Source organism: Martes martes, assembly GCF_963455335.1.
Source record: "Martes martes genome assembly, chromosome: 10".
Taxonomy (NCBI): domain Eukaryota; kingdom Metazoa; phylum Chordata; class Mammalia; order Carnivora; family Mustelidae; genus Martes; species Martes martes.
Window position 1 is genome coordinate 5,182,988 of NC_137898.1, and position 21,412 is coordinate 5,204,399.

General features: G+C 61.3%; 3 protein-coding genes across 5 annotated transcripts; 1 reads left to right on the plus strand and 2 right to left on the minus strand.

Annotated features, from left to right (window-relative positions):
* Window positions 1-952: 952 nt before the first annotated feature.
* On the minus strand, window positions 953-6,998 carry TBC1D10C (TBC1 domain family member 10C). Of its 2 annotated transcripts, none has more exons than XM_080817492.1 (10): window positions 6,958-6,998; window positions 6,524-6,702; window positions 5,686-5,785; window positions 5,364-5,471; window positions 5,178-5,284; window positions 4,908-5,022; window positions 4,136-4,201; window positions 3,820-3,940; window positions 1,965-2,119; window positions 953-1,640 (listed from the first exon to the last, which is right to left on the minus strand). In XM_080817492.1, exons 2-10 carry the CDS (start codon window positions 6,673-6,675, stop codon window positions 1,293-1,295), a joined length of 1,272 nt encoding a protein of 423 aa, XP_080673618.1. In that variant the 5' UTR covers window positions 6,676-6,702; window positions 6,958-6,998; the 3' UTR covers window positions 953-1,292. The 2 variants fall into 2 exon arrangements, with proteins under 2 accessions (XP_080673618.1, XP_080673617.1); XM_080817491.1 differs by having other exon boundaries at window positions 3,820-4,009.
* Window positions 6,999-8,145: 1,147 nt separating this feature from the next.
* On the plus strand, window positions 8,146-11,371 carry PPP1CA (protein phosphatase 1 catalytic subunit alpha). Its single transcript, XM_080815673.1, has 7 exons — window positions 8,146-8,296; window positions 8,812-8,943; window positions 9,101-9,331; window positions 9,897-10,001; window positions 10,406-10,629; window positions 10,713-10,847; window positions 10,922-11,371. The coding sequence occupies exons 1-7, from the start codon at window positions 8,242-8,244 to the stop codon at window positions 11,030-11,032; spliced, it is 993 nt and encodes a 330-aa protein (XP_080671799.1). The 5' UTR covers window positions 8,146-8,241; the 3' UTR covers window positions 11,033-11,371.
* On the minus strand, window positions 11,166-16,995 carry RAD9A (RAD9 checkpoint clamp component A). Of its 2 annotated transcripts, none has more exons than XM_080815672.1 (11): window positions 16,799-16,995; window positions 16,636-16,706; window positions 16,075-16,203; window positions 15,511-15,625; window positions 15,318-15,417; window positions 13,806-13,915; window positions 13,599-13,708; window positions 13,454-13,518; window positions 13,225-13,362; window positions 12,228-12,432; window positions 11,166-12,144 (listed from the first exon to the last, which is right to left on the minus strand). In XM_080815672.1, exons 1-11 carry the CDS (start codon window positions 16,830-16,832, stop codon window positions 12,049-12,051), a joined length of 1,173 nt encoding a protein of 390 aa, XP_080671798.1. In that variant the 5' UTR covers window positions 16,833-16,995; the 3' UTR covers window positions 11,166-12,048. The 2 variants fall into 2 exon arrangements, with proteins under 2 accessions (XP_080671798.1, XP_080671797.1); XM_080815671.1 differs by having other exon boundaries at window positions 13,599-13,732; window positions 16,799-16,936.
* Between the last annotated feature and the right edge of the window lie 4,417 nt (window positions 16,996-21,412).

The window sequence follows — 21,412 nt, forward strand, 5'->3', positions numbered from 1 at the left end:
TGCCCTCCCCTCCCGAGCCTCAGTTTCCCCCAGGAAACTCTGCAGACCTGGGTCTGGACCTCCATGTTCCCTCCTCTCGGCAGTAGGCTCCCCTGGGTATGGGATGGTCTGCCCGAGACCCAGGGCCTGGCCAGGCACATGCTAAGCACGAAATGAACATGTGTAAGAGCGAGTGCCCTGTCGCCAGAGCATTCCGAATCAGGGCTCTGATCAGCAGCCAGGCCAGTGTTCCAGCCCAGCCACTGGGACTCGCAGGTTGAATATTCCACCGTGGAAACAGGAGTCCAGGTGCTTTCTCCCACTGCTCCAAAGTCCTGCCATGCCCTGCCACCCTTCCCCCTGCTGGGGCGGGCCCCCGGGGAGGCAAAGCACCCTGGAACAGGCACTGTAGGGACACAAGCCGGCCTTGGAGCCAGCCCTGTTGCCCTGTTGTCCTGGTGATGGCTCATGTCACGGGTACCCCAGGCACCCACAGGGGCAATTATCAAGTGTGGGAGGGAGTTTCCATGGTGGCAGTCCCGAGGGGGCGCAACCAGGGCTTTAGGGGTGGGCAAGGGCCCGTGGGACCTTTCTCCTTTGTCCTGGTACAGTAGGCTTTTGTTCTGGCCTGGCTGTCTTTGAGAGCCAGACAGGACCATGAGTGGGGGGCAGACTTGGGTTAGAGTCCCCCAGCCCCTGGGGGTCCTGAACCAACCTGGGAGGAGGGGAAGAGTAGGAGATAGACCCCCACTTCCGAGCCCAGCCTCCACTTGGGGTCCCTTCCTCCCGCAGGTGCCAGAGCCTTACCTGCCCGCAAGAGGCTAGGCGAGGTGGCTCCCCATTGGATCCTGTGGCTGGTAAACAGCTTTCAGCAGCCAATGGGCAGCTGCGGTGTGTCCCGTGGGAACTCGGGGAGGGGGGCGTGGGGAGGGTGGGAGGAGGAGGGGGTGGGGAGCATTCCATCCAAATCCATCCAGGCTTCTGCTCAGTGAGCCTTTATTCTAGGCCTCTCCAGGAGCCCTTTGGGGTCCCCTAGCCCAGCCAGGTGCCCTGCACCCCACACTCCTTCGGCGCCCGCTTCCATGTTTGCGAGGGTGGGGGCACCAGGATGGCTCCGCGGGAGAACGGCGGACCCGGGCCCGCGACACCGCACTCCGCGGCCTGCCTTCGTCCTCGCGCCGCACAGTCCCGGGCCAGGGAGACGCCAGACCCCAGCGGTAAAGTGCAGGGCCCGTTTCTGAGGCGAGCATCAGCCCATCGGGCAATCGGGCTTCGGGGACACCGAGTCCATGATGCCCTCAGAAGTCGAACCTTCAGAACCGGGTATCCAGGAAGGAGGTGGAGCCTCGATGAGACCTGGAGGGGCCCTCGAGAGGGGGACCCCTGGGCCGAGTCAGGAGCCCGTGGAAGGTCTTGCCTCGGGTCTGGGGCTTGCGCCGTGGCGGCCTGGGCTCCTCTGGGGGCTGCACCACGATTTGGGGCACCTCGGGCCTGGTGCCTCCTCGCACCCCGGCCAGCTGCTGGGCCTCGAAGATGGCTTGGGCCCCAGGCAGGCGGGCCTGAGGTCTGGGGGGTGGCCCGGATGCGGACTCGGGCAGCCGGGCCAGCTGGACCCTGATTTCCCGCTGCAGGTCCTGCTCAGAGAGGGCCACGCTGTGCACCTGTGGGGAGTGGCTGGTAGTGAGTGTGCCCAGACCGGGGGGGGGGGGGGGGGAGGGGGAGGGGCAGGAAACCGTGAGGTCCCCACAGGGCGGGCAGGACACAGCCCCAGGAAGTGGCTGAGGGCTGAGGGACTGACAGCCAGACTCACTAAGGGAACCGTAGAAAGCTACTTTGAAGCCTGGGGTTTTCAGCTTTTCTGCTGCTCAGAGGACAGGAACTGGGCCCCGGGGCTCACTCTGACTTCTGGCTGTGTGACTCAGTTTCCCCACCTGAGCAGCCGGGGCTGCGCCATTGTGGAAGGCAAGGCGGCGGGGGGCACCCACCTGGGACATGAAGACCTCCTCCTGCAGCTGAGTGGGTGGGATGGCTCGCAGGGCACCGAGGGTCTCCAGGAGCCCGGGGCAGGCCAGGCGCTGTTCTGTGGTGCCCAGTGCCAGGCGCACGAGCGTTAGCCCCACTCGGAACAGCACCTTCACGCCTGCGGGCCAGGGGGCTCACTCAGTGCAGGGCCAACCCTGCCCCTCCTCGGTTCTGTACCTGACCCTGCCCTCCGCCAGACGCCTTCCACCCTCCCGCAGCTCTGCAGCCTGACTCAGACCAGGAGCACAGTGGGACCGCGATGTGGGGGCTGATGCTTCCGGGCAGAGCAGCGTGCCGGCAGCGAGGGGACACAACTCCCCACACCTGCTCTCTGCGCCTCGGCAGCTGGTCCCTGCGAAGAAGGCCTTTCCAGCTCAGTTCTATGACCTTCTCTTTCTAGAGAGATTCTCACCAGAGCTCTTCGCCGCTAAGCCAAGAGCGTAGGGCAGGCGAGCACACACCCAAGCGTGCACACTCACGGGCACGCACAGGTGTGACCTTGGGCTGTCCCACAGCCTCAGAATCCCTTCCAGGTAGCCTCGAGTCTGGGGACCAGTGAGGCCTAGTGACGACCGTGCCTCGTAAAGAAATGATCACCACCACTCGGGTCATCACCATGACGAAACAGAGCTTGTGACATTGCCTGTCCCGTGCTCGGAGGAGAGGACAAAGGGCTCCGCCTGCCCTGCCTGGTCCTTGAGATCTGGGGCTGGAGGGGTGGTGACACATAGATGGCAGCTTGGACACCTGTGACCAGAGCTCTAAGGGGGCCTGTAGCCAACTGGGCACATAGCAGGTGCTCAATAAACGTACTGACTGATTTCTGCCATTTTCCGGTTGTAACTGCCAGACAACCCATAGAGAACAGAATGCAGGTGGGTTACTGATGGGGGTTCGGAGACAGAGCCCCAAAGTCCTAAAACGTCCCGCTCAGCTCTGCCCCAAACTCCCCCCACTCTTGGCCTGACCTCTCTGGCTTCCTCTCTCTCCACACCCACACCCCCAAGTCGGCAGCAGCCTGGACCATGTGGACAGTGTCTCTCCTGGCCTCCCGGCCTCCACGGCGCCCTGCAAGTCCGCCGCCCCCATGGAGAGGCCCAAAGCATCTTGGAAACAGCACTCTCCTCCTACTGTTCCCTTAACACTCTGTCACACCCCTTGCTTTATTTTCTTCATGGCACTTATAACAATCTATAAATACCTTTTTTTTTTAAAGCTCTGTGCCCAACATGGGGCTTGAACTCGCAACCCCGAGATCAAGAGTCACATGCTCCACCAAGGAGCCAGGCGGGCGTCCCTATAAATATCTTGTTAATTTGGTTGCCGTTGGCTCCCATCCCCACCCTCACCAGAATGTAAGAGTCGTTCACCCAGTGGTCCCGGCGTCCTACAGCCAAGCAGGGCACAGCGAGGGCTCACCCAGTGCTCTTCCACTCCTACCGGCCCTGTCCCTGGCACTGGCCATGCTCACTGAGCCCAGTCCCCAAACAGCCCCGCTGCTGGGATCTCCCCAGCTCTGTTCCACATCCCTGTGCGGGGAGCCCCTCCCTGGCCCCAGCCCGCCCCCAGCAGAGCCTCCCTCCCTCCGGGAGTCTCGTCACAGAGGCAGGGGTGGCCAGTCATCGCACGGCAGGCGGGGGCTGGGCTGCTCCCTCCAGAGCCAACCCGACGCCATCAGCCTCGGCACGCTCTGGCACCTACAGCCGGGACCAGGATTGGCAGTGGCAGGTGGGGCAGAGCGGAGCTGGCACTCTCGTCCCTGTGCGCACCCCGAGGCTCCCAGCCCAGGCCACGCCTCCCCTCCAGCTGTCCACTCACCCTCGCTGAGGAAGGCATCCCAGACACGCAGCACGGTGGGGAAGGGCAGGGAGCGGGCGAAGAGACACAGGAACCACTCGGGCAGGTAGAGCAGAGGCCCGACGCCCACCTGCTGCAGATGCTTGTGCACGCGCGGGAGCAGCCGTCGAAGCAGAGCCATGAACACCTCGGCGTCCAGCTGCACGGCCTCCTGCAGCCGCGTCGGTCAGCACGTCCACTCCCGGAGCCCAGGCCCTGCCCCTCTCCATCACCCGTCGTCCCCTGCCCGCCTGCCCAGTCCCTCCCGGCGCCCTCCGGCCCCCTCCCAGCTTCTCACCATATGAGGCCCATAGTAGCCGGGGAGGTAGACCTCGCAGATCTGTACCAGGCACCAGAAGGCCTCCTGGGTAGGGGCACAGGCCGTAAGCGCCCCCACCCAGGGGATCACAGAAGGAACCGCAGGGTAGAGGACAGGAGCACAGGGGAGGGTCCTCTGTACCCTCCGGGGTGACTCTGGAGCCCAGAGCCTAAGCTCCGGCTCTTACTGAAAGTCTCCCCACGGGCCAGAGGCCTACCAATGGGTTTTAGGGAGTCGGAAGTCATAGGGTTCATGATGTTGAATTTCATAGTCACGGATTTGGGACTCTATGGTCAAGGGTTGGGAGGATCCCAAAGTTCAAGTCCTGAGCTCTTGGGGTCATTGAGATAATAGTCACAGGGCTCAGAATTGGGAGTCATGAGGTCAAGGTGATGATGTCCAGATTCTTAGGTCACTGGGGCAGGGAGCAGGGGCCAGGGGTCCCAGGTTCCTGGAGTCAATGTCGTTGGGCTTGAAGCTCACTGAAGATGGTGGTCGTGAAGCCCTAGGTCGCTAGGACAGGATCTGGGAGTTAAGGATCCCAGGTCCCTGAGTCCAGAGTTCCTGGGGTTGGGGGGGGGGGTGGCGGTCATGGATCCAGAGCCCAGGATGACTAGGTCCATAGGTCACTAGGATGTGGGTCAAGGGTCTCAGGGGCCTGAAGTCCAAGTCCCCAGGGTTGGGGGTCATGGATTCCTGAGATTTGGGTTTCAGGGTCCCAAGCCTCTGGAGTGGGGTTGAGGGCACTCACCTCTGGGGGCAGATGCATGAGCAGCACGGCGGCCACAGGGCCTTGGGCCTGACAGTAGCCCTGTTCAGGCCGATGCAAGGTGTAGGCCTTGAGTACCTGCAGGAGCCCCTGCTGCCTGTGCCAGGAGACCCCATCAGGGCCGGTCCTCCATGTTCCCCTCCCCCACCCTCAGGGGGCCTCTTCCCAGGCTATAAAGCTGTGTTAGGGGTCCAGGCTGATGGCCCCGGAGGCTGTGGGGCTGGAGGTCCCTGGGTGTCACTGGCCGCCTACCCGTGACCCTGGGGCGACACAAACATCTCGTGTAGAGGGAACTGGCGGTGCAGGTCCCGGCTGATGGTCTCCATCCACTGCGGGTCTCCAGGGGCTTCGGCCAGTTCCTGCGGGCGGCCAGCAAGGTGGGTGTGAGGGCTCAGAGTGGCGAGGAAAGGGGAGGCAGGGACCCCTGGCAACAGTTACCTGATAGGTGCTTGGGCTGTTCTTCTGACACACATGGGCCCCGCACAACAGGGGCCAGCAGCGGGCCCGCAGAGCCGAGGGGATGCCTTTCCGGCACTGCATCTTTACCTGCGGGTGAGGCCAAGGCCAAGTCAGATGAGCCAGACCAGCATCCCTCGCTCCTGCTGGCACATCCCAGCCCCAGCCTGTCATGGGGCAAGGGGCGCTTTGGGTGGGAGGGGGGACAAAGGCAGGAGGTGCTGGGACACAGGAGGGGTAAATTTTACCAGGGCAGGGGCAGAGGCAGAGTGGGTTGAGACGGGGAGCCCCATGCTCCCCTCACCTTCTTGTACCGCCGAGACATGGTTTTCTCCCAGTGCGAGGTCATCTCTACCCACTTCATCTCCCGCTGGCGGATAAGGTCTGCAGGAGGATGACCTGGCCTGCGGGCACATGGCACAGGCACGGGGGCATTGGCTAGCCGTTACCCAGGGCCCACATCTGCCATTCTCCATGCTGCCCTGGGAAGCTCAGCTCCTGGCCCTGGAGATCTCTGGGGGGCCCTGGGGGGTAACCTGTCACCCAGGAGCGGCCCGTGGTTGTCATAGGGATAAGAAAGGATGTGGCTCTGATGTGGCAGAAGCAGGAGAGACTGAAGGGGGTGTGTAGGTGTGTGTTGGGGGAGGGACCGGCTGGCTGTCCTCTAAGATAGGAACACAGACAACTCATTAAGAGAAGCAAGGTGGACAGATCCGTGGACTAGAAGCCAGGAGTCCTGAGTTCTAATCTGATTCCATCTGATCTGCTGTGTGACCTTGGGCAAGTTCGATTCTGGATTGTTTTCCTGTCTGTATATTGGAAATGGGAGAGGGGAGAGGTAGAGGTGTGGGTTCTTTGGTTGGGTTCTGGGATTTTGGGGGCAGATTAATAGGGGAAGACTATTTGCTTCCAAGGATAGGTGCAAAGTCTGAGAGGTTGGGGGTAAAAGAGGCATATGAGGGACACTGCTGCCTTGTCCCTGCCGGCTTTAGGACTCCACCCAGAGCATGAAGAGGGGTGACACTGGCTGAGTCCCCAGACCCTCCAGGACCCTCGAGGTTGAGCCTCACTCCAGAATTCAGCCCTCAGCCCCCAACCTCAATCCCAGCACCCCACTGCCCCCCAATCCCTTCCCTTCTTACCCTGGCTCTGCTGAGCTGCCCCCAATGAAGCCATAGCGATCAGCCTGGCGATATGGGCCGGGCCCACTCAGCTCGGAGTCGGACCCCAAAGAGCTGGAGTCATCCTGCCCCTCGGAAGTTTGTACGAGGTCCTCCCCCAGGGCCTGGGCCATGGTGCCCCAGACCCAAGCTACCACGGGCTGTAGGATGTGGAGAAAGCCAGTGTGAGAGGCTGCTTCTGGCCAGCCTGGGACCTGGGCTCCCATCCAGCCGATCCCCAGCCCAGGGACCTGGCTGCAGGGTTCAGAGGGGAGAGGCATCAAGGCATCTCACCAAGCCCCTTCTGGCCCCTCTTTTATTGGGGTGGGGGGAGGGCCCTGAAGTGGCAGAAAAGCCAGGCCTCTGGATGGAGGCCCAGCCCCAGACTCAGCCCCTGCCCCCCCAGGCCAGCTTACCTCCCTGCTGCACCTCACCTCCTCCTCTCACTTCCTCCTCTGGGCAGCCTCAGCAACCCGCTGGGGGCCCCTCCCACACTCCCCTCCCAAGTGTGTGGGGGGGTGATCACCCCTTCCTCTCCAAGGCTCTTCCGGCCTGCCCAGGGCTGTGGGCTCCTCCCCTCCCCTCTCCTCCCCATGGGCTGAATGGCTGCAGATTTGGGTTCCTGCGGTGGGTGTGAAGGGGCCAGGACCCACCCTCGCAGTACAGAGGCCAGGCCCCCTCCAGTTTTGAGGTTATCAGCATGTAAAGCAATTCAGAATTCCAGGGAGACCTGAGTGGCTCAGTCAGTTAAGTGTCTGCCTTTGGCTCAGGTCATGGTCTCAGGCCCTGGGATCAAGCCCCACATTGGGCTCTTGGCTCAGTGGGGAGCCTACTTCCCCCTCTCTCTGCTTCCTTGTGATCTCTGTCAAATAAATAAGTAAAGTACTTTTAAAATTTCAAGATTGGTTTACTTAATATTTAAAAAACCAAAAGATTGGTTTATTTAATATTTGCTCTTTACAAGGTAATGCTTTGAATATGCACATAATACGGCATTACTATGCACTCAGCAGGTAACAGTGGATCTTACAAAAAATACTAATTTAGCGTGCACCACAGTGCGGACCAAGTTGGGTTCAGAGTGTAGCAGCAGGTGTCTTGGTCTGGCCGGCTGCCTGGGGGGCCACAGAGACTCAGGAGGTGGACGCCAGGGTCTTGGATCAGCCCCCTGCTATCTCTGAGTCTCAGTTTCCTTTTTGGCACTGCGAGGACTTAATCCGCAGCGTTTGGAGACTCGGTTTTTAATGTGCACACACCACACTCCCGCCCAGGGTGGGAACGGCTGGTTAGCCTTTGATAGAAAAAAACAACTTTCACGGTACTTCCGGCGCCCTGTTCTCGGAACGGGTCGCTCCTAGGGGCGGAACCAGACTGAACCCCGCCCCATCAAGCTCCACCCACCGGCCAGGCTTCGTCCTAGACAGACCAAACCCAGCCCAAGACCCGCCCCTTCCCCATGCCCCGCCCCCAGACCGCCGCAGCCGCTGCGCCCGGCGTCCAGAGGGGGCGCTAGAGCGCGGGGGCAGCGCGCGGGGCGGGGCGGCAGGCCTAGGAGGCGGGGCGGCGGGCCGGGGCGAGGCGGGGCGGCGGGCCGGGGCGGGCCGGGGCGGGCGGAAGGAGCGCCAGGCCGGAAGGAGGCAGCGGGAGGGCGGGCGGCAGGATTGGGCCCGGAGCTGCTGGGCCGGAGCGGCGGCGCCGCCATGTCCGACAGCGAGAAGCTCAACCTGGACTCTATCATCGGGCGCCTGCTGGAAGGTTGGCCGGGGCGGGGGACGTCGGTGCGCGCCGCGCCCTGGCCCCCTGCCGGGCCCGGAAGTGGTGCGCGGGCGGGCCTGCCCCTCCCAGGGCCAGCTTAGACTGGGCGGGGACGGGCCTCGAGGACCCGCGTCCACAGCCGCCCCCCGCCAAGGCGCGGGGCGCTTGGGACGTTCCGGGGACGCTCTGGCACGGGGAGCACCCCCTCTCCTGGGCCGGGGGCGCACAGGTTGGCCTGCACTCCTGGGGGTGGAGGAGAAGCCTAAGAAATCTAGCTCCACCCCTCCCAGGGATCGTGCGCTGTGGGTTGGGCTGTTGGGTGGCAGGCCCCCCCGACGCCCAGCAGAACCCCTCGAGGGGTCCCATCCTTGGAGGCTCAGCAGCAACAGCTGCCCATGGGCAAGGAGGGGCCCAGGAGACCCAGGCGCCCTCAGATGTGCCCACAGGACCACTTGTGTCGCCCACCTTCCTCCTGCCTGAGGGACGAGAGCCTTGACGCCCCGTTCCGTCCCCAGTGCAGGGCTCGCGGCCTGGAAAGAATGTACAGCTCACAGAGAACGAGATCCGTGGTCTGTGTCTCAAATCACGAGAGATCTTCCTGAGCCAGCCCATCCTTCTGGAGCTGGAGGCACCCCTCAAGATCTGCGGTGAGCCCCCCGCCTCGGCCCCTTTTGCTTTCTGAAAGTGGCGTTCCCTGTCCCTTGCCCCCGAAGTCCTTGCAGTGCTGCTCCCTGGTGCCCAGACTTGGCCCTGGGTTCAAGTGTGGCCCCTGCCCCTAGCGCTGAACCAGTTCCCTGGTCACAGGTGACATCCATGGCCAGTACTACGACCTCCTGCGGCTATTTGAGTACGGTGGCTTCCCTCCAGAGAGCAACTACCTCTTCCTGGGGGACTATGTCGACCGGGGCAAGCAGTCTTTGGAGACCATCTGCCTGCTGCTGGCCTATAAGATCAAGTACCCCGAGAACTTCTTCCTGCTCCGTGGGAACCACGAGTGTGCCAGCATCAACCGCATCTACGGTTTCTATGATGAGTGTGAGTAGACTTCCCAAGTCCTTAAGTGACTCGGCTATCCAGTGAGACCCTCACGTTGGATTGGCAGTAAAGGTACCGGTGTCTACAGATACCTGCAGACTGAGATCTATGCGGGGGGCTCCCCTGCCCTCCTGGCCTGGGGTCTGGCGCTCAGGAGGGGTCTGGTGAATGGCTGCTGACTGGAGACTACCCAGTGTCCTCGAGCAGGGCCCTGCCTCATGACACGCCCCTCCAGCATATCCCTTAAGCACTTAGGATGCCTCTCTGGACTGGATTCTGCCGACCCGAAGCTGAGATAAACCAGACCTGGTCTTGGCCTGGCCTGCTCCCCGGCTGGGGGTGGGTTGTTCCAGATTGGAACTCAGGTTCCTGCAGACTCAGCTGCTTTAGAATTCTAGGAAGGCTGGTAGGCAGCAGGGTGGGGGCAGGGGGGTGTCTCTTCTTGTCTGCCACTGCCTGCTCCCAGCTGTGTCTGGACTGCCCGCCGAGTGCCCCGGAGGGCCCAGAGACCCGGGCTGGGTGTGCGGCAGACAGGCCTCCTGAGGCCTCTCATTGCTCCCGACAGGCAAGAGACGCTACAACATTAAACTGTGGAAAACCTTTACCGACTGCTTCAACTGCCTGCCCATCGCTGCCATCGTGGATGAGAAGATCTTCTGCTGCCACGGAGGTGAGGGTGGCTCTGGGCGCGTGTCTGGGAAGGAAGAGCCCCTGGGCCACATCCCCGGGGGCCCTGGGAGGAGGCTGGGGGCTGGGGGGATGTATTGCCAGCTCTCCCAGGGCTCCGGCTTTGCATGTCACTTCTTCCAGGAAGTCCCTGCCACCCCTCCCCAGTACTCCATTCCACTCGCCCCTGCTTTGGCCTTGGCGTTGTGCGTGGACTGTCTCCTTTGTTCAGAGAGCTCTGTGGTCCTCGAGGCCAAAGGGGATGATTTCTGCCTGCCTGGACTCCTGGGACTTTGGGAGAGCGCCAGGGGGTGGCAGGTGGAGGGGAGACTGACCAGCAGAAGCTTTGTGGGGCAGGGGATCTTTGAGGCTTGAGGAAGTGACCTGTCCCCTCCCATGCTCCCCCAGGCCTGTCCCCAGACTTGCAGTCCATGGAACAGATTCGGCGTATCATGCGGCCCACAGACGTGCCTGACCAGGGCCTGCTGTGTGACCTGCTGTGGTCGGATCCTGACAAGGACGTGCAGGGCTGGGGCGAGAATGACCGTGGTGTCTCCTTTACGTTTGGGGCCGAGGTGGTGGCCAAGTTTCTGCACAAGCACGACTTGGATCTCATCTGCCGGGCACACCAGGTGGGCCAGCAGCTCTGGGGCGGGTGGGCACGGGGGCTGGGTAGCCAGCACCTGCTGAGCCGACTGCCCCCATCCTCATCCAGGTGGTGGAAGATGGCTATGAGTTCTTTGCCAAGCGGCAGCTGGTGACACTCTTCTCGGCTCCCAACTACTGTGGCGAGTTTGACAATGCAGGCGCCATGATGAGTGTGGACGAGACGCTCATGTGCTCTTTCCAGGTGGGGATGGGAAAGGTAGTGGCCTCTGACTCCGTGGCTTAGCCCGTGAGCCTGACCAGCTCTGTCTCTTTCAGATCCTCAAGCCCGCAGACAAGAACAAGGGGAAATACGGGCAGTTCAGTGGCTTGAACCCTGGAGGCCGGCCCATCACCCCGCCCCGCAACTCCGCCAAAGCCAAGAAATAGCCTCTGCGTGCCCGCACTCTGCCCCAGGTGGTGGATTGTACAGAAATTATGCGGCCGTGGGGGGTGGTTCATGCTGGCCCCCCAGGCCCACCTGTCATGGGGAACACGGAGCCTTGGTGTATTTTTCTTTTTTAATGAATCAATAGCAGCGTCCAATCCCCCAGGGCTCCTTCCGCCTGCACCTGCAGTGGTCGCACGCAGGATCCTGGGGCCGAGGCTGCAGCTCAGGGCAAAGCAGGGCCAGATGTGGGTTTCCAGCCTTGCTTGGCCTCAGGGCCAGCAGACAGATCCTGGGGCAACCCATCTGGTCTCTTGAATAAAGGTCAAAGCTGGATTCTCGCCATGGCCTCTGTCTCCCTTGTCCCAAGTACTGGGCTGGCAGCCCTTCTATCCAGGGTCACTTGGGAGGACAGGCTTGCTGGGCACGAGGCCCCAGCCAGGGTAATCCCAGCCACAGGCTCAGGTCCACAGGGACTTAGAATCCCAAGCCAGGGCCAGACGGCACAGAGAAAGGAAGAAAAAGTTAGCTGGCCACAAGAGATCCCAAAGATGTGCCCGGGATTTGGGGGAGTGACAGGTCATGATTGGCAAAGAAGGGAGACCGGCGGGGGCCAATAGCCCCTCTGTGATTTTTGTCTTAGGGAGGTACGCTTAGGGAAGGCAGGTGTCCAGCCCTAGCCACATGGTTGGAGTCTGGCCTAAAGGCCTACAGAGGGGCTGGGTGATAGGTGAGGGACATTCCATCAGGTGGCAGCTCAGTGCCAAGCCTAGGAACAGACATGATTGGTTGGAAGTTGATGAGATGGGACCCGGCCTCGTCCAGGTGGCCAGGAGGCGCCTGGAGTGGCAGCAGGACCGGCAGCAGGACCGGCGCTCAGCTCAGCTCAGCTCAGCTCAGCCCACCTTGACCACCCGGCGGGGTGGACAGCAGCCCTATCCCTGGGCTGCTGCCGGGGGAAGCGGGCGGCTGTGGCTTCATCTAGTCCGGAGCCTCCGGACACAGGCTTGTCCTCGGTTCAGCCTTCACCCTCACTGTCTTCAGCCAGCACAGGGCTGGGGCCCGGAGGGGAGTGTGCAGGGGCGAGGATGGAGCCGAAGAACAGCGAGCGGAACTGGAAGGGGAACAGAGGAAGCAGAGTGAGTTCTGGAGGCTCCCTCCTTGCCTCCCACCCCCGGCTCCATCTCCAACCCCTACCTTCTTGGGTGGGGGAGTCCCAGAGTCTGTACTGGGCTCGGCTTCATGGTCCTCAGGGTAGGGGCTGGGGCTACAGGGGGGCGGGGGGCCGGGGGAAAGGGGGAAGGAGGGTCCTGCCCGGGAGCCCTCACTGGCCACAGTCGTTTCCATGGCGATCATGTAAGAGTCGATGTCGTCATTGGCGAAGTCATCCAGGTGGGGCGTGCTGCTGGCAGGGAGAGGGCGTCAGTGAACCACACGGAGAGAAGAGGGTACAGAGGCAGGACCCCACTTTAGAGGACTGAGAGAGCAGTAGAAGCCTCGTGACCACCCACTGCTGATCTCTGGGCTTCATTACTTTCTCATTTGGGGGAAGGATGCTGAGGTTAAGTGGTGGCTTCCTGCAAGGCGTGGATCAAACTCCGTTTGATCGGAGTTCAGATAGGGGCCTGAGGGAAGCATCCTGGGAGCCGGTTTAGCTCAGCTGGGGTGGAGAAGCATCGAGTCCTCTGAGTTAGGCCACCTGGGGCCAAAGCCTCTGCCCTCCCCGGAGACAGAGCTGGAGAGCACTGGGGCCCAGGGACGTGCTGGGCGGGGGGCCAGACCAAACTTCCTCTGCTTCGGCTACGCTGGGCCCGTCGTCCTCCCAGCCCACCTGCCCTTCCAGCCACCTGCTCTCCCCAGCCCCAGCCAGCCCCCTGCCTCCCGGCAGCCCGTTCCCTCCTTGGCCCAGGAAGAGGCTCAGAAGGGAGGACTCAGCCAGAGAAGGAAGCCAGCCCGACCTTGGGGACACTTCCCTGGGTGGGAGGAGGGCTCTCTGAGCACAGCTGACCAGGAAGGCTGAGCCGGAGGGGCTGGAAGGGGCTGTGAGCCCCGGAGGGGCTGGGCTTGACAGGAAGTGTGCGAGCTGGGGGAGGTGCGCAAGCTGCAGGCAGGAGGCTGGGGCCAGGGGGCCAGGGGGCCAGGGTGTGGAGGGATGGGGGTGGGGAGGAGCTGGCCGGCAGGTGGGCAGCCTCACCTGTGAGCCTGGAGGGGAGGCACCAGCCTGCGGGACTCTGGGGAGCACAGGGCTGGGGAGTGCAGGTCTGACTCTGACATCGTGGCCAGGACAAAGTGTCCGTCCAGCAGGGAGTCCTTGACGGCAAAGATGGCTGGCCTAGGCACACGGCAGGTCCCGGGCAAGGTCAGGGCCCTTGGGCTCCCGGCTTCCCAGAGCCTCCCCTCCCTGACCTGAGGCCGGGAATTACCTGCCTGGTGCATCGAAGTGAACGCTAAGGGCCAAGTTTGCGGACTCCGCGAAGCTCAGGAGTCCCTGGGAGGGGGAAGCAGAGCCGTGAGGCCCCAGGCAGGGCGGGGAGGACGGCGGAGGGAGTGTGCTGCGGGGAACCTCACCCGGAATTCCTTGAGGCAGAAAGTGATGGCCGCCCCTTCCTGGGCCTGCAGCTGCTGGAAATCCTCCTCCCCGATGCTCATCTCAGTCACCATGGCTCTGACGGAGCTGTCTGCCGAGGGAGGGACAGGAGAGCCTGGGCTTCCGGGCCCTCCCCCCTCCCACCCCAGCTCTAACCCCCTGTCTGAGGCCACGTCTGGCTCTCTCACCTGCCTCCTCCTCCTGGTAGCTGCGTAGGATGACCCTGCGGCCACAGCCAATGCCCAGCGTCACTTCTGCCAGCGCGGGGGGGAAGGGCAGAACAGCCTCCCCCAGGACCCTGTGCAGGGGGTACAGCATCACTCCCAAGGCTCAGCCCCGCCCCGCGGCTTCGCTCTCACAAGAGCTGAGGCAGGGCTGCGACCCGTGTACCATGTCCGAAGGGATCCACCATGTGCCGGCCCTAGCACGCCCTGGGAAGGACAAGGTGAGCAGAACGTGGCTCCTGCCCCATCCGAAGCTTTCTTTGGCGGCTGCTGGGGGACAGAAGTCCCCTGCAAGGGACGGGGCAGACAAGAGCAGAGCCCAGAGGAGGCAACAGAAAGGATGGGCTGTTCGCACTGGGCCAAACCAGGCCGGCAGCACCTGCCCTCCCAGGGGTGGGAAAGCCCACCTGGGCCATCCCTATAAACGCGGCCACAGAAAAGACCTTCAATCTTCGCCTTTAAGGGATACATGTTGACAAATATGTACATAGAAAATAACATCTGGAATTTGTCTCACAACCGATGGGACAGGGGCAGGCATCCACTTTCACACAAATCTGAAACTGTCCATGAGAAAAAGAAAAACAATTGTTCATTTAAAAAAAGAAAGAAAGCATCAAAATCCAGACCACAGGAGATCCGTCCCTCTTTCTCTCCCCGAAGGAGTCCTGAGCAGCATTATCTCAACAGAACTCAGAAAAAACAGACCGTCAGGACCCAACGGGAACTTCAAATGATCACACCCCATGGCTACAAAAAGAAACGAACATGACTTTGGGCTACTCAAATGCAAGCGGCACACAGTGTAGGGTGGGAGGAGAGCCACGCCTCTCTACACTGGCCTTCTGCGGGGACCTCTGCCTCCACCGAGTCCCCATCTCCTGGGCCGGCACACCGCCTCCCCGCTCTGACTCTCCCCGCACGGCCCCGCCCCCACAGCACCCTATTCAGGCAGCCCTCCTGGACCATGACCTCCCCGTCCAGCCTCCTTCCTCGGCCTGTGGACTCCTCAAAGCGACAGCCCAGACAGACAGGAAAAGAGGCTACCCTTGAGTGGAGAACAGGCCCAGAAAGATGACCACACCAGAGAAGAACTGTGAGCCCCCGAGTCACAGAGCTAGAGACGGACCTCCAAGGCTGTTCAAGCCATGGAAAGAGGACTTAAGGGGAAGCCAAAGACGCGCTTTCTGAAATAGGAGTCGGAAGGGGTCCATGGAAGTGGCCAGAAAGCCAAGCTGGACCTTTGGGGTGGAGAACACAGGTTCCCGAACACTGAGGTGCAAGGAGCGGTGCCCTCCTCCATTCCAGCCTCTGCCCTTAAACAGCCAGACCGACACGTGAGAGCAGGCTGGTCTGGATCAGAGGTTCAGAGAGAGACAGAGAAGAAGAAGAAGGTGTCCTCTTAAATCGACCCTGGAAGCTCCAAAGGAAAAAACAAGACCCACGGCTCGGTTTGTAGCCGGAGGACACACTCACCGTGCTGGGGCACGGAGCACATACGAGCACAAGGCTGGGTCGAAGATGGCCTGCAGGGACTCGCAGTCCTGGAAGGACAGGTTGTGAGTCTTCCTCACCCCTGGATGGGCAGACAGGGTCTCAGGGGGTCTCGCTGACCTGCCCTCCACCCTTCCACCGCAGGGACCCCTGGACCGGCCAGCCGCCCACTCACCGTGTCGACAGTGCAGCTGGACCACCAGGCGGCTGCTCCTGCCGTTCAGGGAGATGCAGCATTTCTCCACACTCTTCTCCACCATGGCCAGTGAGCGGAAGGCGGCCAGGAATGACTGAGTGGGGGGAACACATCAGCCCGGTGCTGTGTCTCCACCAACCAGCTCTCAAATCCCACGCAGGCCCTGGCCATCCCAGGCTCCGCAGTGTCGTACCAGGAAAGGAGCGCCCACAACATGCATGTTTACACCCTTCCAGGCCCCTCTTCAAGATGTTACACACCTGTCTGGCGTGCCTTGAAAGATCTGCTTACTTTTCAAGGACCAAAGTGAATGTCACCACCGCCCAGGTCCCTGGCAGAATCAACCACCCTCACCATATCTCCCATCACCCTCTGTGGTGTCTTTCTTATGCTCCTCACCGCATTTTACACCTGCTTGCTCCTGCATACATGCCCCTCCCCAGTCAGCACCTTCTGAATGCCCCCAGGGCAGACATACTGGGCGGGACCAACGACAGAGAGCAGAGGGGACACCAAGCACCGTTGGTGAGGGAAAGGTCTCACCTTCATCAAAATCTTACAGCGCAGGGCTTCCTGACCAGGGGCGGCCGCCTGGTACTGCTGGAAGAAGAGTGGGGCAAAGAGGAAGCAGGCATAGGCAGAGCGAGAGGAGTTCACGGTCCGGAGAGAGAGCTGGGCCAGGAAAAGCAGGGGGAAGGACGCGATCAGGGGACAGGCCCTGCCCTCTGGCCGGCTTTTGCTCACACAGTCGTCCTAATGTCCTCCTCCTCCACCATCACCTGTTGAAATCCTCCCTCTCCTTCCGGTCAGCGGGTGCCTTCTCCTGAAGCCTTCCCTCCCCGAGTCCCCGGCAGCGACTGCTCCCACAGCAAGGGCCCTATACAACCGTCCGCCTTTTCCCCCCTAGTTGCTCCCACCCGCCACCAGGCACTTCAGGGAGGGCAGTGGCTCTGGACTCACACACCGGCCTGGGGAGAGGACGGGGCCCAGACTGACGCCCGACCACGGGCGGCGGACAAACTCGGCAGACAGCTCTGCCCGAGGGCATCTGGCCTGACGCGGGGAGAAACGGGCTCCCGCCTGTAATCCCACCCACCCCCTCACCCCGTCTTCCAGGGGCTCCAGGTAGAGCTCCTCCCCGATGCGGGACAGGGAATGGACGGCCTTGCCGAGCACTGCGGGAAGGAGAAAGGAAACGGGGGTTAGGCTGGCGTCTCCGGCGGTCCCACGTGCCCCCGCCCCCCAAACCCGGTCGCCCCCAACTCACCCTTCACGTTGCCGCCCGTGACCAGACACTTCATGCTGCTGCCGGCGCCGAGGCCGGGCCTGGCCTCCCAACGGAGCTGAGACCCGCGTCTGGCCCGCGGCGGGCCCTACCCCGCCTGCCCGCAGCTCGGCTCCGGGTCTCACCCGCCGCGGCGGGGGCCCGGGGTTCCCTTCCCGCGCGCCGCCCCCGGAAGCCCCTCCCCCGCGTTCTCATTGGCCCCTGCGCGGGCGCCTCCGTCACGTGAGAAAAACGCTCGCCGGCTCCGCCGTCACGTGACGGAGTCCAAGGTGGGGGAGGGGGGCCTGGCCGGGGTCACGCAAACGCGGAGCCCCGGCCCCGGCCTTTTCGCGCCCTTGGGGAGCCGGGCGGGCTCGGCGGGACGTCGGAGGCTGCGCCGCCGAGCGCGAGAAGCACGGACGCGGCCGCAGGGCACGAGGTACCCGGTGCGAGGCTGCGAGCACCGGGCTCGGAGCGCTGAGATGTGCGGGCGAGCCCTCCTGCGTAGCTTAGTACGATCTTCCGGGCGCCTCCCTGGATCCGGGGTTGGAGCTGGACCATCCTCGCGGACACAGAACCACCAGCTCTAGAGAGATTAAAGCTGTTTGCTGCAGGATCCCAGAGTGGGAGAGTGGCCGTTCATTCTGGCTTCGAGGATCCGTTATTGATCCTTGAAGACCAGAAGGTTCTCGGGGAATCTAGCTGGGGAAGCGAGAGGAGAGGGTCAGTGGCGCGTGGGCTTTGCCCCTTGCACAGGGAAGTGGTCCATGAGCCTTGCAGAGGGATGGAGCCTGCCAAACGATGAGGGACACCGGTGAGAAGCGCTGGAAACGTTTTACGAGGGTGGAATTGCGTTTATGTGGCCATTTTAAAGAGCCCCCAGGAGTGTGCAGAAGGAGGGGGTTGGTCCGCGGGGAAGTTAACCCCTCGCCCTGGGCCCTGGGCTGCGGGTCTGCAAAGTGGAAGTCCAGAGGGACTGTCTGAGCTCGAGCCCCGCAGCACCAAGCTTCCCTAGTGTTTCGAAGGGCCCTGGGCACCCCTGCATTCCTTAGGGCGGGTTTGTCTGCCCTGAGGAGTGGTGTTTTTCTCCCAGCCCGCTGCCCTCCAGCTCCTGGCCTGCAGTGCCGGACCCTGCCTCTTTGCTTCTCCCTCTCCTTGCCCTCAGCCTCCGGCATCACCAGACTTCTCCAGAATGCTCGGGGAGACTGTTCCTGCCTTGAGGGGTGGGGGAAGACAGTGTAAATAGTAATACCTGTACTCAGGCATGTAAGTCGCGTACACTAGGAGTCGTCCTGGACCCTCCTCTGTCACCCCACATATTACAGCTTTTCAGCAAGCCCTCACTGCTCCGTCTTCCAAACACATGGCATAGCTGTCATCCTGGCTCCGGCCACCATCTTCTGTCACCCGGATGACTATAGGAGCTGAGCGGTCTCCTGCCTTCCCCCGTCCCTGCAGTCCACGCTCCATACAGCACCAAACCGACCTTCCTAAAACGTCCCCCTTCTCACACGCCGGCTCCTTCTCTTCCTCGGGCTCAGTTTCAGCTGACTTGCTGGTCCTCAGAGACGCCTTCCATGCACGGCCCCCCACGGCTCATCACGGTGCAACAGTGTTTCACATGTGTCTACATAGGGTGCTGTCAGGAAGCTTCCAGCACCTTCCCATCCTTCCCTGGACAGTAGCTTCCTCCCCCTCCCCCCTCCCCTGGTCAAAAAAATAAACCCACAAAAAGGAAAGAAAGAAAACCCACAAAAGAACCTAGCGTTAGCTATTCTCTTTCTTCCCTCTCCTCCTCTCTCCGTCTCTCTCTTTACCCCCGTGTAACTCAGCACGGCTTTCACAGCTCTGGCCGCCACCCTTACCTGAGCTGCCCAGCTGGAGCCGGAGGCAGAAGTCCAGTCGCGTTTACCTGGAAGGCAAGGAGGGGAAACAGTCACACCCAGCCTCTGCCCCTGACACCTGTGGGGCTGTAGGGTCCTGGGACCTTGAGGTCTTTGAGGCACGGCCCTGGGGAGGGAGAGGAAGACAAAGTCCTCAGGGTTTGTTTGGCTTTTGGTTTTTGTTTGTTTATTTAAGGGGGGGGGACGGGGTGGAGGAAGAAGGAGTTTTAAGCAGACTCCGTCCTGAGCACCGAGCCCAACTCAGGGCTCCATCTCCGACCTGAGCTGAAACCAAAAGGCGGACGCTTAACTGTGCCACCCAGGCACCCCAAACTCTTCACAATTTTTAATGAGTCTTCAGACACACACACACGAACTCATTAGTTTTTTGTTGTTGTTTTTTTTAAGTTATCGCTGTGCCAGACGTAGGGCTTAAACTCACAACGTCAAGATCAAGATTTGCATGCTCTACCGACTGAGCCAGCCAGGCGCCCCTCCTTGGGATTTTTAATGAGTATTTGGACACACACACACACACACACACATGCTGCCAGAGGTCTGTTCTCACCTGTCCCCTCCGAAGGGCTCGGACACCAGAAAGGAGCTAGAACTGGGAATCAGGAGTCCTGGGTCTCTAGTCTGTGCTTGGCTGCTGACTTGCTGTGTAACTACGCAGGTCCCTCTCTGTCTCTGCAGCGGTTTCCTCATCTGTACAACGTGCTTGGTGGTGTGAGATGCTCACTGAGGTTGCTTCCAACCTTGTGTTGTGTTCTCAGAGGGGCCCTCGGCTTCCCTGGGCCCGTCATCTGGCTGCAGCTCTGGAGAGGATCTGTGATGGGCTGTCCTGCTCCCCCCAGACTGCGGGACCGGAAGGAAGACCTGACCGAAGGCAGACGGCCTCTCCAGGCTTGCGACTGGCACAAGCAGTGACGCCTTTCAGGTCCGGAGGGCCTCACGACCCTCAGGAAGGCTGTGTCTTGAGAGGGATCGGTATCGGAACCCAAAGACAATCCAGGGTCTGTGCCACAAGTCGAGGACCTGTATAGCTCCAGCCCTACGCACCGTCTCAAGCAAGTCAAGGCCCTTCTTTGGGCCTCAGAGTCTTCCTTGATACAATGAGGGGGTTCGCCTGAGATGCTCTCAGGATTTTTTCAACCCCAAATTCTTAGCCTCACCCCATATTCGAGGTGGCCTCCCGCAGGTGCATAAGTATGTAAGTATGTGGGAATATGTGTGTGGTGAGGCAGATACCGAATGGAGGAAAGTGGTCACCATTTCAAACTTTTAAAATACTAATCTACTGGGAAATTTCCTCCCTTCAACCACCACTTCTTACCCGGCTGGTTAGGTTTAAAAATGCCAGAATTGGGATGCCTGGGTGGCTCAGTTGGTTAAGCATCTGCCTTCGGCTCAGGTCATGATCCCAGCGTCCTGGGATCGAGTCCCACATCGGGCTCCTTGCTTGGCGGGGAGCCTGCTTCTCCCTCTGCCTCTGCCTCTGCCCGTGCTTGCTCACTCTCCCTCTCTCTTTCTGACAAATAAATACATTTAAAAAAATAAATAAATAAATAAAATAAAAATGCCAGAATTCAGGGGCGCCTGGCCGCCCCGGTCAATGGAGCATGGGACTCCTGTTCTCAAGATTGTGAGCTCCGGCCCCATGTGGGGCGTAGAGATTACCTGCAAATAAAATCTTTAAAGAAAAATGCGGGAATTCCCAGAGGGCAGCAATTTATTTATTCAACCTGCTTTAGATGCACTTCTCTGCAGGAGAGCATGTACAGGACAAAAACCCGTCGCCGTGGTGGGGTGCTGAGTGGAGGGACCGGCCGGTGCCGAGCCTCTGCAGGAGGTCGTCTGGGCTGTGCACACACAAGAGACGGGCTATGTGTGGTCTCGCTGGGGGAGCATCCAGCCAGTTGGCAAGACTTGATCCCAGATTGCATGCTGAGACGGACGGAGGGCATTCGGGGTACGGGCCTGCCTCTGTCTGGTTCCACCACTTTCAGGTGACTGCAAACGGGACACATGGCCTTTGCTTTGAGCCTCACCTGGACATTGCGGGAGGGGTTCCAGCAGGCCTTCCCTCAGGGGGCGGCTGGGAGGCTTCGCTCCCCCGGTGTTCCTAACGATCCTAGTACACCTCCCCCGTACTTCTTCAGGGTCAGGACCAGAAACGAAACCAATCCGCGTGGACAAAGCCCAGGGAATCCCACTAGGCGTCTGGGAGGAAAGTCTCCCTGGAGGAACACTCCAGAGAATGGCCCGGAGGCCGCCAGCGACTGGAAGATGCTAGGAGGACACTAGTGGGGGCGAAAGTCAGCCCCGAGGGGAGCAGAGAGAGACCAGGTCTCTCTCTCCAGGCTGCAGGGTGGAGGCGGCAGGAGGGAGAGGGATGGAAGTTTTTAAGCCCACAGCAGGGATGCGAAAGGGGAAGCTCCAGCTTGTTCACCAAAACCTGGCATGCTGGGGTTCCAGGGCCCCCTTGGAGCGCAAGTGAGGTAAGTTTAGGACAAATCAAAGGCAGCGTGCTTGCCCCAGCAGGGGAGGACACCGATGGAACTCATTACTCCAAGATGCGGTCTCGGCTGGAAATAGAAACGGCTTCACAAAAGGTTCAGATAAATCCACGGTTGACAGTTCCATTCACGGGCTGGAAGGGGAAGGAGGCCGTCTGGGGCCTGCTGGCCTGTGGGGAAGGCCGACCGGAGGCCACCCCTCGGGGCCCCTGTCA

What these genes read in the sequence shown, in the direction of transcription:
- TBC1D10C (XM_080817491.1), bottom strand. Translation starts at nt 6,675, where the DNA reads ATGGCCCAGGCCCTGGGGGAGGACCTCGTACAAACTTCCGAGGGGCAG. An exon ending in ACAGCCCAAGCACCTATCAG is followed by an intron (nt 5,285 to 5,363) that starts GTAACTGTTGCC and finishes GGCCGCCCGCAG; the next exon opens with GAACTGGCCGAAGCCCCTGG. An exon ending in GGATGCCTTCCTCAGCGAGG is followed by an intron (nt 2,120 to 3,819) that starts GTGAGTGGACAG and finishes CCTGGCCCGCAG; the next exon opens with GCGTGAAGGTGCTGTTCCGA.
- PPP1CA (XM_080815673.1), top strand. Translation starts at nt 8,242, where the DNA reads ATGTCCGACAGCGAGAAGCTCAACCTGGACTCTATCATCGGGCGCCTG. An exon ending in CATCGGGCGCCTGCTGGAAG is followed by an intron (nt 8,297 to 8,811) that starts GTTGGCCGGGGC and finishes TTCCGTCCCCAG; the next exon opens with TGCAGGGCTCGCGGCCTGGA. An exon ending in GATCTTCTGCTGCCACGGAG is followed by an intron (nt 10,002 to 10,405) that starts GTGAGGGTGGCT and finishes ATGCTCCCCCAG; the next exon opens with GCCTGTCCCCAGACTTGCAG.
- RAD9A (XM_080815671.1), bottom strand. Translation starts at nt 16,832, where the DNA reads ATGAAGTGTCTGGTCACGGGCGGCAACGTGAAGG. An exon ending in CCTCCCCTCCAGGCTCACAG is followed by an intron (nt 12,433 to 13,224) that starts GTGAGGCTGCCC and finishes CCCTGCCAGCAG; the next exon opens with CACGCCCCACCTGGATGACT. An exon ending in GGACTCCCCCACCCAAGAAG is followed by an intron (nt 12,145 to 12,227) that starts GTAGGGGTTGGA and finishes TTCCCCTTCCAG; the next exon opens with TTCCGCTCGCTGTTCTTCGG.